The sequence below is a fragment of the Uloborus diversus genome, chromosome 9, assembly GCF_026930045.1.
Source record: "Uloborus diversus isolate 005 chromosome 9, Udiv.v.3.1, whole genome shotgun sequence".
NCBI lineage: Eukaryota > Metazoa > Arthropoda > Arachnida > Araneae > Uloboridae > Uloborus > Uloborus diversus.
Genome location: NC_072739.1, coordinates 81,826,642 through 81,845,046, shown reverse-complemented (window position 1 = coordinate 81,845,046; position 18,405 = coordinate 81,826,642). Strand labels below are relative to the sequence as shown.

Here is an 18,405-nt window from a genome sequence, read left to right as displayed (position 1 = left end):
TTGGCGGACGTTTAATTCAGGTGTAGACATGCCTTTGAAATTAACCCATCCAAATTTTCAGCTTTAAAGACACAAAACATGACGATCTAGGCTACCTCAAAAAGAAAAAATAAGTGGGCTCCAAAATGGCCTCCAGTGGAGGATCCGTGCTAAACATGGCGATTCGTTTCACAAAGCTGATGCGCCCTTTAAGAGCCTCCCCCCCCCCTTTTTTTTACCGATCCTAGATCCCCAGGGTTTGGGTCTTGGAAGCTAAAAATTTCTATAGATGAGTTTCAAAGGCATCTCTGTGTGTGTGCACCTCTATAAAATTTCGTTCAAATCGGAGATTGTCGGGTGGAGACGACGAGGTCACTTGACATGGATTGACTCAGTTTTTGACATAACTTTTGCTACCTGTTTCCTGCCAAAGCCAGCGCGACTCAGCTTAAATAATAGCGAACCTTTCTAACCTGCTGATCTTATGAGTTGAAAGATCTTATGAGTAATCATTGCATATATTTGTTTTATTTATAACAAAGATTTGATACCAATGTCACCTTCGGCACGCCTTGCCTTTCCCTGCCTTACACCAGGGTGCCACGGCACCCAATTTGGGGATTCCTGTCCTATAGTCCATTTAGCGAGAGCTGATAGTGGACGTAAATAAAGAAACGTGACAATTGGCGTTACCGCTGTCTGCTTGGCGCTGGGATGATTGAAAACAGCGCCAATCAGATAAGCGAAATGTCCGCTCTTTCAATGCGAACAGCATTGCCAATCGGGCAAGTAAGTCATGAAATTAGTAACCCTCTTTGTTTACTTCCTCTATCAGCTCTCGCTGAATTGAGTATAGATGTCAACTTACTCTCCTAAAATACCAGTGGAGCCAGACATCATACTAATAAGCTCCAATTTGTCAAAGGGATGGCCCATTTGCATTATGGTCTTCTTAAAAGACTGGAACTGGCAACACTGTCCTAGAGCATTAAACTGGTAAGCCTGAAAGAAAAATAGGGAAATTTCATTAGATTTTCATGAATTATGTTTATTTATTTATTTATTTTTATTTTTATTTTATTTTTTAAGTGTCGTCTAATTCTTTCGCTGCAGTTTAAAAATCTTTTTAAAAATATAGCAATATTGGAAGAAAACGAGCTGATGTGTGCTTCACGTGACTTCCTTTTACACCAATTTAATGCTATTTCCCCATTACTGGCAATTTTAATGTGATTCAAAAGTTTACTCTCTAAATATCACCAACAGTGGCCAAATTAAAATCTGGTTCTTAAAAAAAAAATCACCAAATTTGTCGCCAAGTTGGTGACGAAACTTGGCGACCAAAAGACGGGCGATATATCGCCAAGTGACTGCCAAATTATAACACCCCCTTTGGAACATCCGAATACGACCAAACAGGGAGGTGCACAGCTAGACCCCACTAGGAGTCTATGTACCAAATTTCAACTTTCTAGGACATACCGTTCTTGAGATATGCGACATACATACGCACATACATACATACATACATACGGACGTCACGAGAAAAGTCGTTGTAATTAACTCGAGGAATTTCAAAATGGATATTTCGGGTGTCTATACGTTCTTAGGCACTTATCAGCGTGTGGTCGGGTTGAAAAAAAAAACTCAACATTAATTTGGGGGTGAGCAAAATGGAAAATAAGGCCGAATTTTGAGTGAAAATTTTTTAGCGAATACAATACTTCCTTTTTTGTAAAAGGAAGTGAAAAGAATGATAGTGTTTTACCTCTGTCCCTTTCAGAGCCAAAAACATAAAGATATAGAATTGATTTCCAATGAATTAACTTTTGTTTGGTGCAATTTTATTTAATAAACAATTCACGTACCCCATATAATTGCTTGCAGTGAAAAATCACAAAACGCGATAACTCGCCAGGAAAGATAACCACTCAAACACGCGCTCCGATCCAAAATGGCTGAGCTTAAGCTCATGCATCGGCTCTTATATAGGTGCCTTAAGTAAACTGTTTGCTACTTTTTTTGTTGAAGGTACGTCACTTGGTTTCGCGACACGTTTACTTTCTACCTTGCCTACTATAGAAAATTTGCTTAAAGCGATTGACGATATCTGCAAGTATATGGCAGCCCTAGAATTTAGAAATTCAAGTTGTTGATTGTCGCCAAGTGCGAAATTTTTAGTTTGCAATAGCGATAAATAAATTAAAACCACCAAAAGTAAAAAGTGCGCCAAATGATGTACCTTTAACAGAAAAGTACCAACTATTTATTACGTCACAAAAACTAACCGTAGGAAGTCTGTTGAAAGTAAGAATGGCTTGAGTGTGTGATATTATGTTATTCCGAGAACCAAAAACTTTTTCATCATTATTGCGGAAATATTATATTCTCAACTGTTTTGATTTTTTTTTTTTTTTTTTTTTTTTTTGCTGCGAACAAACACAAAACTTACATATTTTTCTACTAACAGGTTGTTTCTGAGAGCTTTCAATAAAACCTGTCTCACTTGTTCTTCTAAATTTCCCTCTTTGTAGGGATTTTAACCATTGAATAATTACTTCGTAATTATTATTATACACTCAAAACTCTATAACCTGATAGATAATCTGCATATTTTAGGCAGTAATCAAGTGTAAAATCGGGAAGCATTATTTCATGAAATTCTGTCTTCGATTTTGACAAGAGAATACAATTTTACGTAAAAGAAAAAGTGCCACTCTTACGTACTTGGTGCTCACCTCATCAGCCAATAGAACCAATTTCTGAGAGAAAGCAAACCAAACGATTTCTTCCATGTTTCTAGGTGTTAGAAGAGAACCTGTTAAAGTGAACAGGAATCTTTAGGTACATTGTAAAAAATAAAAAAAAAACTATTCAAAAACGTTCCTGAAAAATATTGGGCAGCTGATGTGCCCAATTTCTGCCAGTAACATATCTTGCAAAAACCAGGAACGTTTTCCGCTAAAATTCTACGTCGTTTATGGACTTGTTCGTTCCCTTTGGGAGCTTAAAACCAGTCTGGACGGGCCATAATCGAACAGAAGCCAATACACTTTATAAACATTTCAGTTAATTTTTGAACTGAGAGCTAAAAATATTTTTCACTACAGTAAGTTCACTACAGTACGTCAGCATTCGTGCACTTGTAGCAATGCAGCAAACTTTTTGACAATGATACTTGATCTTTCCAGGAAGTGGATAAAAACCTTTGAAATCCAGAAACGTTACAAGGAAATACTCGGTAACGTTTAAGAACTTTTTTACAGTGTACACTTCCTTTCAATTTTTAACTTTGTCATTTTTGCTACGCACCGAGTTTAAAGCTTTAAATTCCAGCAAATTTGCATTGCAAGAACTAACGAAACCAGTAAGGTTTCACTGGCCCTGCTTTCTATGCGAATATGAAATTAGAATCATAATAATTACTATGTCAATTATGATAAACTTAGTTTCAACAATAAGTAAGTATTATAATACCCCTGCAGTCAAACAGAAATGCATTTTAAACTTGGAAAAAAAAAGTATTTTGTAGAAAGGATTTCTTCTCGTTTCATAAAAATCCAAAACCATAATAAATATTTTTACGCAATTGAAACATTTGATTGAAATTGTAACACAAAATTGAAACAAACTGAAATTTAGGTCCTTATTGAATTATTTCAGTTTGCTTTTTTAACAAAATTTAAATCAAACGATATCAAACAGTCTTCGCATTATCCTCAATCAAATTTACAACGATACTTATATGAGGTATTGAGAAACAAAGGGATGAAAGTTTCGAGTAAAACGTGTTTAAAGTTCAGCCGTAGGTAGGTTGCAATTGATTTTTTTTTTTTTGCTAAATCATCCTGTTTAGCAGCAACTCAGCAACTACCAGAGATACTAGTTCCATCTCTTGTCCAAAAACAGATGAGAAGTCCCCCTACCATTTATACTGATTCTCTCCAAATTTTAAATTTTTGTCACTTACATCTCTTTGCTTCGCTCTGCCTCATAAGAGCTTGGTATCAAGAGAAAGTAATCAACGGTGATGAATCCTGTTCTGTTTATTGCAAAACTTTAAAACAACTTTCATACTACAGTTTTTTCCCTTTTGTTTAAAATGATGTAAAACTTGAGAAGATTATATCATGTATTATTGATTTTCAAAAAAATTCTTTGTGGTGAAACCAATAAAGAAATAGTTCATATTTGTCTAGAAGTTCGAAAAATTTCTTCAAATGATGACTGACTTTTGTGGTAAGTTTCGTTCGCATCAATTAAGGAGTATGAAAGTGTATAACAAACAAACAAACACACGAACTCATATTGAGGTACATCCGAACACGTTAAAATGACTATTTTTGTCGAAATTGCTCAAATTTTTGAAATACATTTATTGAATTCATCAACTTTGTTGCATTTCAAAGCTGGTCATTTTTTGTCTCTACCTTCATTAGAATACAAATACAAATACAAATGTGACGACCAGCAACAGGCTCTGGGCCCAGCTAGACTGGTCCTAGTCAATTTACAATCCCCAGTGAAGATCAATGACCCTCTTAAAACTATCTACCTTGCTCATTACCACCTCTTCCGGTAAGCTGTTCCAAGGTTCCACTACCCTGCTAAAATAATATTTTTTCCTAATATCCATGTTAGCCTGAGATTTAAATAGCTTAAAACAATGACCCCTTGTCCTGTTTTCAGTGCTAAACTTTAGCCCCGTAACATCTTTCGTTTTAATAAATTTAAACAGCTGAATCATGTCCCCTCGGTCTCTTCTTTGCTCAAGACTGTACATTTTTAGCCTTCTAAGCCTGGAATCATCTGTCAGAGATATTGGTCTTTGAATGTGCAAAACGTATAATAAAAGCATTGGAAGTTTATGCTTAAATTGCATTTTTCTCGAAATGAGCTATTGAGTTAAATAAGCTCACTTCAAAAGCTATAACTCAAAATATTCTCATCTCATTTTTATAAAACTTTTCAGACTTTGTCTCTAGACTGTTATCTAGGGAATATACCAAAATGTTAATCATTGCAACAATATTTCATTAGTTTTGATTTTCTCTTTCTTAAAACATCAATGTAATATTTTTGTTTAAAATTATATTTGGTGATACTTTTGTTTTCTCTCTCACGTAAAAAAAAAAATATTTCATTGCATTCTTGAATATTTTGAATATTTTCTTGAAAATTCGACGAATTATTAACAGTTTTGTGCACTTTTATGCAATTATTTTTTAAAATGATTGTTAATTATTATTTACTGCTAAAACGGCATCAAAAAATGTAATTACGATGTTTCTAAATACAGTTTTTCTAGAAAGTGACTCCGAACGTGTTCGGATACCTTGAACAGATATAGACAAAACCGTTTATCTTACCAGTAGGGTTGCCGGGATTGATAACTAAAATGGCTTTGGGAATGCAGTATCTACTAGCTCTTTCAAGAGCGCTTATAAGTTCTTTTGAGTTTATTGACCAGTCCTGTTCCTCTTCTAAATAGTAGTCAATCTAATAGTAAAAGGAGAAAAATTACTTTAAACTATTTATTACAGAGTAGTTTAATAGACATTTCTTTGGTCTTTTAGTTTTCCAGGTTTATAAAATTGCTTATTGTTACATTTGTTATATTGCAGACTTGTAGCTCAAAAATTCCTACTTATTATAAAACTGAGATCGTTTTCTAAGAATTAAAAAAGACGTCAGAAAAACTACCTCAGAATAACCAAGGTTCTTTGCTACTTTTTTTGTCTATAACTTGCTTCTACTTTATAACTATGCTTATTGTATTGGCACTTACACCAAAGACGCATTTTGAAAGAAAGTTCGTAAATATGACAAGTGATAGTGTTTGAAAAAAAATAGGGTAAAAAAATTAATCGAAAAGCAATTAGCTAACCAACTATAGTACGTGTCAGCATTGTTAGCACAAGATGGAAAAAACATCAAATTCGTAGAAAAGGGGAAAGGCTATAAACATGATTAGAAACCCAAAACTTTCGCATCACGCATTAAAGAGAAGTTCAGAGAGTGTTGTCAGTTAAAACATATTTCTTACTGCAAACAATCAATAACATTTGACGAAAAAAATTTACCTTGCTATTGTTTGTTTGTATCAACATTAGTTTCTCTTGTTTTCAACCCATTTCGAAGTTTACTTGTCTAAGGACGAATGCCTACAATTCTGAGGTGCACTAAGCAAATATTCTGTTACAGCTAGATTTTTATTTACTCATTTATTTTTAAAGTTTTAATGTTCTTAAAACTAACATTTCAGAATTGTTAAATAAAACGTTGCGACAACACTAAACTTTGCACATTATCCACTGAAAAATTATCACAAGTCACTCTACATGTGTGCTACTCATATATTCCTTCCTTTAATAAAGGTTTCACAAACAATATTAATTTATGTCAGTCAAAATCTGTTTATTCTTATGACTTGCATTTGATATGTTCAGCTATAAATAAAAATTTTCACATTGGAATTGAAAAGTTAGAGAGTAGAAGTTAGTTACGTCAAATAATTTCCTGTTTCAATGACAATGCACGGTTTCAAAACCACAACTCTTCGGAGATCACACATTTACGGTCACACACGCAACACGTACAAATCATTATTTTTAAAGTACAAGAAAAATTTTAGAAATTTTATATTTTATATATAATGTTACATAATGGTTCCCTATACACTGTTAAAAATTGCGTTACTTTACTCCTTAAAATCAGTGCTCCACTGCTCTGAAGTAACTTGTTTATCTTTACTAATAATAAAGCTGAAAGTCTCTCTGTCTGGATGTCCGGAGGATGTCTGGATGTCTGTGACGCGCATAGCGCCTAGACCGTTCGGGCGATTTTCATGAAATTTGGCACAAAGTTAGTTTGTAGCATGGGGATGTGCACCTCGAAGCGATTTTTCGAAAATTCGATGTGGTTCTTTTTCTATTCCAATTTTAAGAACAAAATTATCATAAGATGGACGAGTAAATTACGAAATTATCATAACGTGGAACCGTAACATGGGCACAAGCCAATTGGCGAGAAAATTCACCATACATTATTTGTAAATATACAGGCGAATCAAAAGACCTTATAATTTTTCTATTAGGGGCAAAGCAATGCGGGTACTACTAGTAACTGATATAACTGGTGTAAAGTTACACATCGCTTTTGGAAGGTTACACCATGGTAATGTAATTATAGCGTAACGTCTCACTCATTTCTGCGTAAGGTTACACCAAAATTTTCTGTATGCTTACAGAGAAATTGATTGAAAGGTTACGCATTAGCAAAAATTAAGCTTTCATCTGACTTCCTTAAATGACTTTCTTTTAACTCATTTTTAAATGTAAGTACACTTATACTTCAAGTTAACTATTCGATGGTTTAAATTACCCAGATATATTAAATGATCGTAATAATTTCTTTCTTTGCTTTCTAAATTGAAAGTTCAAAAATAAATTAGTAGGTTACAATACTTGAAATTTTGTTATAGCAGTATAAAAAAATCAGCAATTTTCATGCTAGAAACCCCTTGTTTTTTGGTCTTTATTACAACTTTTAATCGTTCATTTATTCAATGTTTATCAAGTTGATACTTTTTTACAACTAGTATACATAAACTTTACACCATTCGAAATTTATTTTAATATACAAACAAGACATTTTTATAGCGCTAAGACAGGAAATAACACCCAGGACACCTGAGTGGGATCGGACCCACACCGACACAGCCAGCTGACAAATCAAGTTTTTTACACCTCGGTCACCAAGGCCGGCCTTCGTTTCGCTAAAATAATAGCTCTGCGTCGATGCCAATCTTTACGCATGCGCTTTGAATTCCACCTGAGTTTTTAAAGTGATTTTGACTGCAGGTGGGATTTGACAGAAACCATGGTGCAAGGCTCCTCCAACAATTTGAGTTTTATATTTAAAAAAAAAACGACTTACTCCAGAATTTGTGCAGCGTTGCATTCATTAATACGGATTACCTTACACAAAATTTTTTCAGTGTATTCAAATGTATCACGAATAACAGCTTTAGTTTAAAGTTCGGGTAATTAAGTGCAAATATATGAATAAAAATGTCGCACTTGTACGAATGCATTGAACAATAGAGCTACAATCATTATGTGTTTTTCAACCCCTAAGTTATCTAAATTTGTTATAAAGTAGTTATACTAACCTGAATCATTCCAAATTCTTTCAGAAGTGTTGTGAATGAAGGATCTCTTGGTATAGGAACAAGTACACCAATTTTGTTACCATTTGTAGGCGTATTTAGAACATTTAGTATGGACTGGAATGATAAAAAAAATAATAAAAATATAAATAATAGGCATTTCAGTAAGCGTTATCAATGCAATTGAATATTGTACTTTAGCTGAACATATCGTCGCCTCAGAGCAACAGTAAGACACTTAACCAGGAAAATATACGATAGTGTACTAATGTAGAAAATCTGAATAAGTATCAATCGAAAGAGTATATTATCACATGTTTCAGGATGTTTAAACTATTTGCAATAGTAACTCTGCTATCGATATATGAGTTCTTAAAGTCTTTCAAAATTTAAAGAAGTCTCCAAATTTTGCAAGTTTTGATGAGACATGGAAGACCTATCGCGCGCTGACGGTGAATTATTCTCCGTTTTTCAAGAAAATGCACTTCGCCGCGCCCCCTTGAACGCAGAGTTCCATTTTACGCGGGGGTGATCGGTATGCAATCCACGCGCTCAAAAAGGAGACAACCAGACAGACTTAACTTGGGCGTTCATTTTAATGTGCAAAAAAGGTCTAAGTGTTCTTTACATCACTTGCTTCGCTTGTCTGTTGTCATTTTAATTATTCTTACATTTTAAAAACCGCTGCTTTTACAACAAAATGCTATGATCCGAATATATCTTCTGCCGAAAACAGCGAAATAGAATCATAGGATACCACGTGACGAGGGAGGAGTCAAGTGCCTTCTTGTGAAAAACGGACAATAGCGTGGTACCATCCACTTCTTGCCAAATCTTTGAATTTGGCCACTTTTCTGAAAATTTCGTAATAAATGTACTCGATCACTTCTTTCAAAATGAATTAAAAGAAATTAGGTAATAAAATCTTTATAATAACATTTAAGTTTTAACTGTCGTAAATCGTTAGCATTCGAGTATTAACCATTGTACGGAAAGAATAAATCATAAAGTTATTTCAAGGAATCCCTTTTTCAATGCGGGAAATTGTTTGAACTTCCAACTCTAAGTAGTATAATATTTATGTAACAATTTTCGTGTACTGTTCGTAGTTTCATGTTCCACTATCGTTAATTTCCATAGACATGGGCAGGGCCGGATTACTAAATAGGCAATGTAGGCATTTGCCTAGGGGCCCCGAGGTTCTCAGGGGCCCCGGAGAAATCTTAAAGTTAAAATATGTAAGAAAAAAGTTCTTTTCGACCAAAAAAAAAAAGAAAGAAAGAAAGGAAAAAGTTTTTAAAAAAATGACCCTCCCTTCCTTTTTTTTTTCTCTCTCTATCTCATCTTTTACTGCTGTCAAACAAGAAATTTTTTATGCATGTAGGATCCGGGGCACACACAACAGCTATGGGGCCCCTACAAAAAGGTTTTGTTATTCATTTTTCAAAGGTCATGGAGACCATGGCCTTTTGTTTTAGCTGATAAAGGGCTGACAGTGGCAGATTTTCCATACCTCAATCGTTGCATATGGGAGGTTCCCCACAACATAAGGGACCCAAGAAGGAATTAAAATAGAACATGAAAAAAGTATTTACGTTATACAAGTTAGGCCTAAAAAAAAAAAAATGGGTTGATCCGTCATTGTGGCCCGACGGCATCCAGATCAAAAAGTATTGGCTAACGATTAACTACATAACTCAGTGGCGTAACTACGTAACGCAAGACACCGGAGTCAGGACGAGCCCAAAAATTGTTGAGCTTTGTTTTCGTTTAATTTTGTAAAAATTTTCCAAAAATCAAACTTAGTTTAAATATTTTTTTGCTGGGGCCCCTAAAAACCAAAAACTTATTGACCCAGGGCCCCGATTATGATATTGGGGCCACAGGTCAAACACTTTTTCGGTGCCCTCTTGTAGTCAAACAATACAATTTTTTCCATTTGCTAGAAAAGTTTTAGCCAATTGGAGCCCCCAAATAGCAGGGGCTTTGCTAAGGCCTAGTAGGCCTGTTCAGTAAACAAGCCTTAAGTAGAGAGAAGAGGGCCCACAGTCCAACTTCCATGTACGAAAACCAAACTTTGGCTTGGCGATTTCCTAGGACACCTGCCATGGGAAAAAGTGAAAATCCCTGAAAGAAAAGGAAAAAGTCCTGGCCGTATCGAAGCCCGGAGAAAAGCAGCCAAGAGAAGTTTTTCGGTGGATCTGGATTGGAAAAGGGGAGGGGGATCGAAGTTGGAAGGGCCCCGAAAATGTTTGAGCTTTGTTTTCAATTTTATTACATTTTTCCTTAAATCAAACTTAGTTTAAAATGCTTATATTGGTTCTAGGGACCCCTAGAGCCCCAGAACCTTGACGACCAAGGGCTCCCAATTAAGATATTGGGGGCCCTAAGCCTAACAATTTTCAGGGCCCTCTTGTAGCTAAACATAAGTTTTTTTTTTTTTTTTTTCATTTGCTAAAACAGTTTTAGCCATTTGGGGGCTTCAAATAGCAGAGGCCGTGGTCTAATTTTCCTATTCAGTAAACAGACCCTGAGTGAAAAGAAGGGGGACCCGCTGCCATACTTCCGTACGTGAAAGCCAAACCTTGGCTCATTGCAAAAAGTATCATATTGCCCTCCTTAGACCATCTGACACGGGGAGAAGAGAAAATCCCTGAAAGAAAAGGAAAATCCTGAAAAGGGGTAAGATCTGGGATGGGGACAAAGTTATCAGCAGTATGCCCCAGTTTCCTACTCGTTACACTTTATTAAGAGAAATCTCACAAATAGCTATGCTCGCGGAAATTTGTCAAGGACCCGATTAACGAGTGATAGGGGCCCAAACTTAGCAAATTTCATCAATTTATTGTAATTTTCAAAATTTCATGCATGGGGGGGGAGAAGTTGTCAGTAACGCAATTTTTCGTGCGTCTCTGATAGTCATAATAAAATATAACCAATTCTAACAAATAAGTTTTTGTTTTAAAACCTTAAACTACTTCTGGGCATTTTTTTTAGAGAGGAATATTTTGCTTGAATAAGTTACTGTTAAACCTCTATTGTTTATCAAAAACGTAGTTGAAGATTATGCACCTGTGACCAAGTAAACTTACTGAATCTCTTATACATAAAATATTATGTACATAGAAATTTACAGTTACATCTACAATTGATTTGCCACAAAACAATTAATAGCCGCGAAAGACTATTAATTGTTTATTTTTTTATTTACCAGCGTATTAGAAATTTTCTTAATTCTGATACAGTGAAAATCTCGCCGAACGTACAACCCTTAAGCACGAACACCGTTTATCCTGACCCAGACACAGCTTTTCTTGTGAAAAGCTCTTTTTAAAATATTTTAGCAAACCTCTCTGGTTTCTCTTTGAAAAAAAAAAAAAAAAAAAAAAGAAAAGAAAAAGACAAGGGAATCAGAAAATCCTTTGCTTCCACCACATTTAGCTGCAGGTTGTTCAACACAAAGGAAAGAAACCATAGTTAACATTTCAGCTCCTGGAAACCCGATTTCTGATTCCAAGAAATGCAGCTGTTAGCAGGACTGCAGTATTTTAAGGTCCTGGCTGTTATTCGTGGGCATTTCTTGGAATGGCTAGTAATAAGTGAACAAGTCACTTTGCCGAAATTTTTGATCTCCCCAGAGTAAATAAACTGCCTTCCAATCCTGCCGCCTTTACAACTATGGTCCTGTCTTTACAATCGAGGTTGAACAGGCGACTCTGGTGGTTGTAGTCTAAAAAAGCATGGGCGGTTCATCAAAGAGCTTGAACACATGTATTTGCGGAAGGGCGCGTTGTGTCCCCTTAGGTTAGGCCCTTGCCGAAATTCGAAGCGGTTTTTTTTTTTTTTTTTTGGAAGAACACTTTATGAGAACATGTTCTTTGGTCCACTTATTATTTACACCCTTTTTCTATAGGAGCTTATGGTTAGACGCCTGCAAACCATTTCTTTTATTTTTATCATTTCCGCACCACTTTTTCCCAGGATGAAAGGTGGTGTTTTTAAGAAGAAAGGTTTTTCACTCTAACGAATTCCTGGTCCTCTTAAGTTTTTATATATGCAGGGTAACCAAACTTTAAAGTGGAGGGAGTTCTTGTATAAAGCTAGTTTTTGAGTTGATATTTTGTACCAATATTGAAGTGTTTATTTTTTTGCTTTAAAAATGAAGCATCAAAGCACAACGATATTGAAATACTTTTCTAAGAAGCAAAAAGTTTCCTATGAGAAAGGTAAGAAAACAATTATGTACTGATTAAAAAAAAAATAATTATAAAAACAAGCAAGAATTCGTTTTATATATTATTCATTTCTGCTGCAGGCATATTATTTGTAACAAGATATTAATTTTTTACCGAAATTAACTTAATTAGCTATCAGACGTGGGTAGAAATAGTTTTGGGGAGGATCATGAAAAGGTCAAAAATGTAACCTCCCCCATATAATGTTTTGTTAAACAGTTTTTGTGAGGTTCCTTTAAAATGTTTTAAAAGAAGTCTTGAAGCCGATTAATCTATTTTACTTAAATCTTAAATAATTTCACCAAAACGGTATAATAATGCTCTGTATTACTTTGAAAGATCGTAATTAAAACGAGAGGGTGTTAAAACAGAAAAATCAAATTTTTCCACCAAAGAAGTATTAATGAAGAAATTGTGACATTTTGTGCCTTTGAATTCGAAATTTGTGAGCTTTATGTATTTTTTTGCACTGACTTCTGACAGAAATATTGCCGTCATAACAAAATCTAAGGGACTTTATTGAAATATATGTTTTATGTGTGTGTGTTTTTCATTTTTTAGTTTTTACTTATGTTCTGAAGAAGTAACTTAAAATTTTATAACGTAGTTAAGTTATTTTCATCTCTTCGGGAGGGAAACGGTCTTCCCCCCGTCAAATCCGCTACAGTTAATAATAATGGTATAAATGCTTCAGAAATATTTTACTGAGTAATGCTGTATACATCTTTTTTTCTAACTCTAAAATGAAAAGTAAATATAAACACATTTTAGTTACTGTATTAATTGTTAATAAACATTATTGGTAATACTTAAAATTGTAGTCAGAACCTAAAACTATAAGCTTTAAAATGAGGAGTAAGTTATGAAATTTGATAAAGGAATAAGGAATATTTTGCGTGGTGACAGAAATAAAGGCTAGAGAAATAATATATGAGATTATGTATAAAATACATGTGTGAGGGGGCCCTAACACTTCTAATGCCTATGGGCCCCGAAATCCTTAATCCGGCCCTGATGGATCAGCCTACCGAAGTTCGGAGGGGAAAATGATTCTCCCTAGGAGTAGACTTGGCCGCCATTGTGAGGACAAATATATTGGTGGTTGAACAGCATCTGCTTCTTTTCTCAGTGTTTTCCAGGTGGATGAAACTCAATCACGCCGACTTCGTGTTCAGCATTTCAGAGCCATTGTCTGTAAAGATCAGGCAGGTTGTGATTGTTGACATTTTTAATTTTCTTTATTTTTGCAAATGTTGTTCCTTATCATGAATGTAATGTTTGTGCAAAATATGAGCTTTGTCTGCCTTACCGTTTTTGGGAAATTATTTTTTTTAATTTAGGGAGCGTGGCACATTTTTGCGTATTTTTCAGGATGACGTAGACTAAAACAAAGAAAACATAAAAATCAAATCACCCTGTTTCAGAAAGACGGTCATCTCTTATTGATATTTGTTAATTTTGTTGCACTAAAGCTTGGGAAAACATGGTATCCCGGAGAAATAGTAGAAGTTGACCATTTGCTAATCTGAATACAACTAGCCCCCTCATAGCAGAGATCTGAAACTAATTAAGTTTGATAACCAACACGTTTGTCTATCATTTGAACTAATAAAATTAGTGTCACTCCTACTACTTTTGGAAATATAATCATTCGAAGTTAGTATGTTGTGATGCATTTTTTTTCATTTATTATTATTTTTTTAATTTATTTTATTTGTTTATTTATGTATTTTGTTAATTTAATCTTATTACACCCAGATAGTGTTTTGACCATATTTATTTTTAATTTATTACAAAGAAGCAACGTTTAACATAAACAGCTTTGGGCAGTAAGAGCGTCTTTATCTTGAATAGAAAATGCTCGTTTTGATATAGGTACAGGTGGATCTATTGTGCATAATGTGTTTAGATTATCATACCAACACTCGCCTTTTTTCCAGTCAAATAAATTTATTTATTCCAATCCTTCTTGCCATGCATTTGACCTTTACTTTCAAATGGTCAACTTCTACTATTTCTCCGGGATACTATGTTTTCCCAAGCTTTAGTGCTACAAAATTACCAGATATCAATAAGAAATGACCGTCTTTCTGAAACTGGGTGATTTGATTTTTTATGTTTTCTTTGTTTTAGTCTACGACATCCTGAAATTGTTTCAGATTCTGAATGCTCGCTATATAATACATTATGTTCATCACTATTTAAGACATTATGTTATAAATAGTTACATTTTTAATATAAATAACAGATAAAAAATTAGTATGGTTGAAAAAATATGAATATTAGTACGACTATTTTAGCCTATAATGCACATTACACAATACGTCCATCTGTACCTATATCGATTTACTGTGTTTCTAATGCTTTTTATAAAGCTTTTTTTTATAAAATGCATTAAAAACATATTATTTTAGGTGTCACTACTGTAATTTTATATTAAAGTTCAAAACAAACCGTGCAAAAGACCATTCGAATTAAAAAAGTCTTTTTTTAAATAACTCCATAACATACTAGTTTCGAATGATTATATTTCCGAAAGTAATAGGAGTGACACCGATTTTTTTAGTTCATATGTTAGACAAACATGTTGGTTATCAAACTTAATTAATTTCAGATCTCTGCTTTGAGGGCGAGAGTAGTAGTTAGACTTTAAACATTTGCATTTTTGTGAAATTTATCACATAAAAGTTCCAATATCTTCTGGCGCCCTTTGACACCAATTTTATTACATATTTTTGATGTATGCAAGTGTAGCTAGGAATTTATGTAAAAACGTTGGTGTCATCATGAAGGCGCTTTTAGAAAATTGGCATTGAAAGTAGTAAAAAAATTCATTTTCGGTCATTTTTAAACGGAGTTTGTGGCCGTCGTCCTCGATGACACCGATTTGACAGCTGTAATAGTATCTAAGAAGACCATATAATAGTATAGAATTTAAAAATCCATGTCATTATAGGGGCACTTAAAGCAACAAAAACTTTAAAATCTGCAAATTTGAAAAAAATGCAAAAATGTGCCACGCCCCCTAAATTTAAAATTTTAATTTCCCAAAAACGGTAAGGCAGACAAAGCTCATATTTTGCACAAACATTACATTCATGATAAGGAACAACATATGTGAAAATAAGAAAAATTAAAAATGTCAACAATCACAAATGCCGTAAACTGCCTGATTCTTACAGACAGTTGCTCTTAAGTGTAGGAATAGAGCAAAGAAAGGAATCAATTTATCTTTGTACAGGTAAGAGTGAGTTTGTATTTAGAAGCGTAGAATTTAGTTTGAGCTACTATAATGTTAAATAATCAACAGGAGTAAAAATATTGTAACGCATACATAAACTCTATTTGATAGGAAAAATAAAGGAGGGTTGACGAAGCCGACTAAGGAGAGTGTTAAAATTTGCTCAGAAACAGAAAAGTGTATCCGTAAGTATATTAACAAAGGTTTACCAAAAATGGTCAAAATAAGAACCAAAATTGTCAATTTAGTGCTAGCCATTTTTACTTGCATTTCATTATTTAAAGAGGTCAATCATGGCAATGATGATAAAGATAGGGAGCATACACTTCAGCTAATAAAATTACTTGCAAACCAATATGTTAAAACTAGATGTCACCATATTTCTAAGAATCTCAATTGTAAACGTAGTAGAATCAGGCAAAAATTAACAAAAACCATACTCTTTAACAACGATTAGATTATCCATTAAGTATAAAATAGCATTAATAAACTTATACCAAACAGCATTTTATTTTAATTTTGTTTTAAGAAAAACATGAACAATTAACAAGTTAACATATAAACTGATTACGTATAGTTTTATGCAATTTACTAGCTTTTAGAACAATATAACGATAACTAATGCTTCAACTTTAAGTTTCAAAGATACTAGGAAACCATACGATAGTGTAATAACGAAAAAATATTGATGATTTAGTAGCAAGGGAAAGAGCTAAGTACAGCATGTGTCTAGATTCGTAAATTTTTTGCCTTCGTGTCTCCGTAACCGAAATATGAAGTTTGTAGGTCTCTCGTAATTTTAAGAAAAGTTTAAATTTAGCAAGTTTCAGTGAGAAATGGATAACATTTTTCACACGCATGCAGGCATATACCGCTCGAAAACTAAAGTCTTTTGTATTTTTAAGGATATAAAACTTTTAGATCAATCAAAAATTAGGGTTGAAAAGTTGTCACCATTAAAAACTGCACATAATAGGGAATTAATAGCAAATTTTCGTGTTTTATCAACAATTTAGTTGCAAGTGTTACATATTATTTTATTTCATAATATTTGTTATTGATTCTGATCCGAAAGTGGATGTGAGATTTACAAAGCTATGTACCTTCCTTATGCCATTTTTGTTCAATAAAAATATTTTGTAAATTTTACTTCTTGCAATTTAAAGTACATATTCTGATTACGAGTAATTAAACATGCTATCATGACTTTAAAAGCCATTCAATATCAATTTTGATTCCTTAAATTTATAATTTATTACTAACCAAAAGTACATACAAATTTACCCATGAATTGCAAATTTTATGCAGTAAACTTCATAGATATATCCGAGTTAATTTAAAATCCCTTTATTTGAAAATATGCGAGAATTCACACAAGATACGAGATGCAACCTAAAAAATCCTCGTAGTGATTAAAACTGACTTATCCGTTACCCAAAAATTAATTTTTCGTTAAAGACAAAAGTATACTTTAATGCTTCGCATAATTCCGAATGATGAATGAGTTACAAATTAAGAAGATGCGAAATCTATTTTCTGTTTTGGAATTACCTCCAGTAGTTAACTTCGAACAAAAAAATGATTTTGAGGATTTTTTTTTCTTTTTTTTTTTTTTTCAAATTAAAAAAAAAATCTTTCACTGAAAGCACTATTTTAAAACAGAAAAATCCCAGAAAATTGCGGAAAACGAACCGATAGTAAGCTTATGTGATGCGCGGTGGAAAGTTCTTGCCCTACAAATGGCGGACGATCGTTGGTTGAAAAGGAATCACTTTTCTACCACAGGATGATCCATCTAGTTAAGAGAGCACGAGCGAACCGGTTTCCATGTCTATGTTAATTTCATGATTGTTATAACAATTAATTGCGTTCATAAAAAGTTAAAGAAGTTTTTTAACCATTCATTAGAAGGAAAATACATAAGATTCTGGAATAAAATATGTTTAGAAACAAAGAAAGCCTTCTGTATTTTGCAAGGTTATAAATTTGGAAATAAATTTATTTTAAATTCTTTAAGAATACAAATCGAACATCGTTTGAAGTACAGTAAAACCTGTGAAGTTGACCACCCTTGTAAGTTGAGCACCTGTCTAAGTTGACCGCTTTTTTCAGGCACGGAATTAGCCCTTATCATATAAATCAACCTCTGTAATTTGACCACTAAAGTAGTACACCGCAGGTGGTCAACTTACATAGGTTCCACTGTATTTGAATCTAATTTGTTAGGTTCAAGTATTTTAGGATAACCTTTAAATTTCTTCAGAGAACAATTGAAATACATGAACCAAATTTATTAGGATCAGTCATTTTAAGATTACCCTTAAATAGTATATATTATTGGAGTACAATTCGAATATTGTTTGAAATACTTGAACCTAATTTGAATGTTTGACCGTGAACAAATGCAAATGGCGTGGCCTTCAGTTGTTGACAAGAGGTGTTTAAGGACAATGGGATCAATTAGAACGAGTGAAAGAGAGAGAGAGTTTGAATAAGAATGAGTATATTCTGTTCAAGCTTGAAGTTTTTCATGATATTTAACGCTCTTACGTACTCATGCATTGCAAGCAAAATATATCCGTTAGGTTTATCAAAGTTAGGCTCAACTGAACTCGTGTAGGGTCCGCTTTACTTTCCATGGATGGAATGTTGGTGGCCCCGCCGTTTCGTTGACAGGAAATTTCCTATCCTCCTGTTTTTCTATTGCAATTTCACCTTTTGGGATATTTAGAGGGGGGGGGGATTTTTAGTGTCAGCACGAATTGTCTGGATTGTATGTC

The 18,405-nt window shown here is 33.7% G+C and overlaps 1 protein-coding gene across 1 annotated transcript in view; it reads right to left on the bottom strand.

Annotated features, from left to right (window-relative positions):
* Positions 1 to 18,405, bottom strand: part of LOC129230348 (alanine aminotransferase 2-like) — a 73,628-nt gene that overhangs the window by 21,190 nt on the left and 34,033 nt on the right. Inside the window, exons 5-8 of the mRNA XM_054864746.1 lie at positions 8,153 to 8,266; positions 5,349 to 5,478; positions 2,703 to 2,797; positions 848 to 981 (exon numbers count right to left, since the gene is read on the bottom strand). Of these exons, the coding sequence (XP_054720721.1) occupies positions 848 to 981; positions 2,703 to 2,797; positions 5,349 to 5,478; positions 8,153 to 8,266 (473 nt within the window). The remainder of the gene's footprint in view (positions 1 to 847; positions 982 to 2,702; positions 2,798 to 5,348; positions 5,479 to 8,152; positions 8,267 to 18,405) is intronic.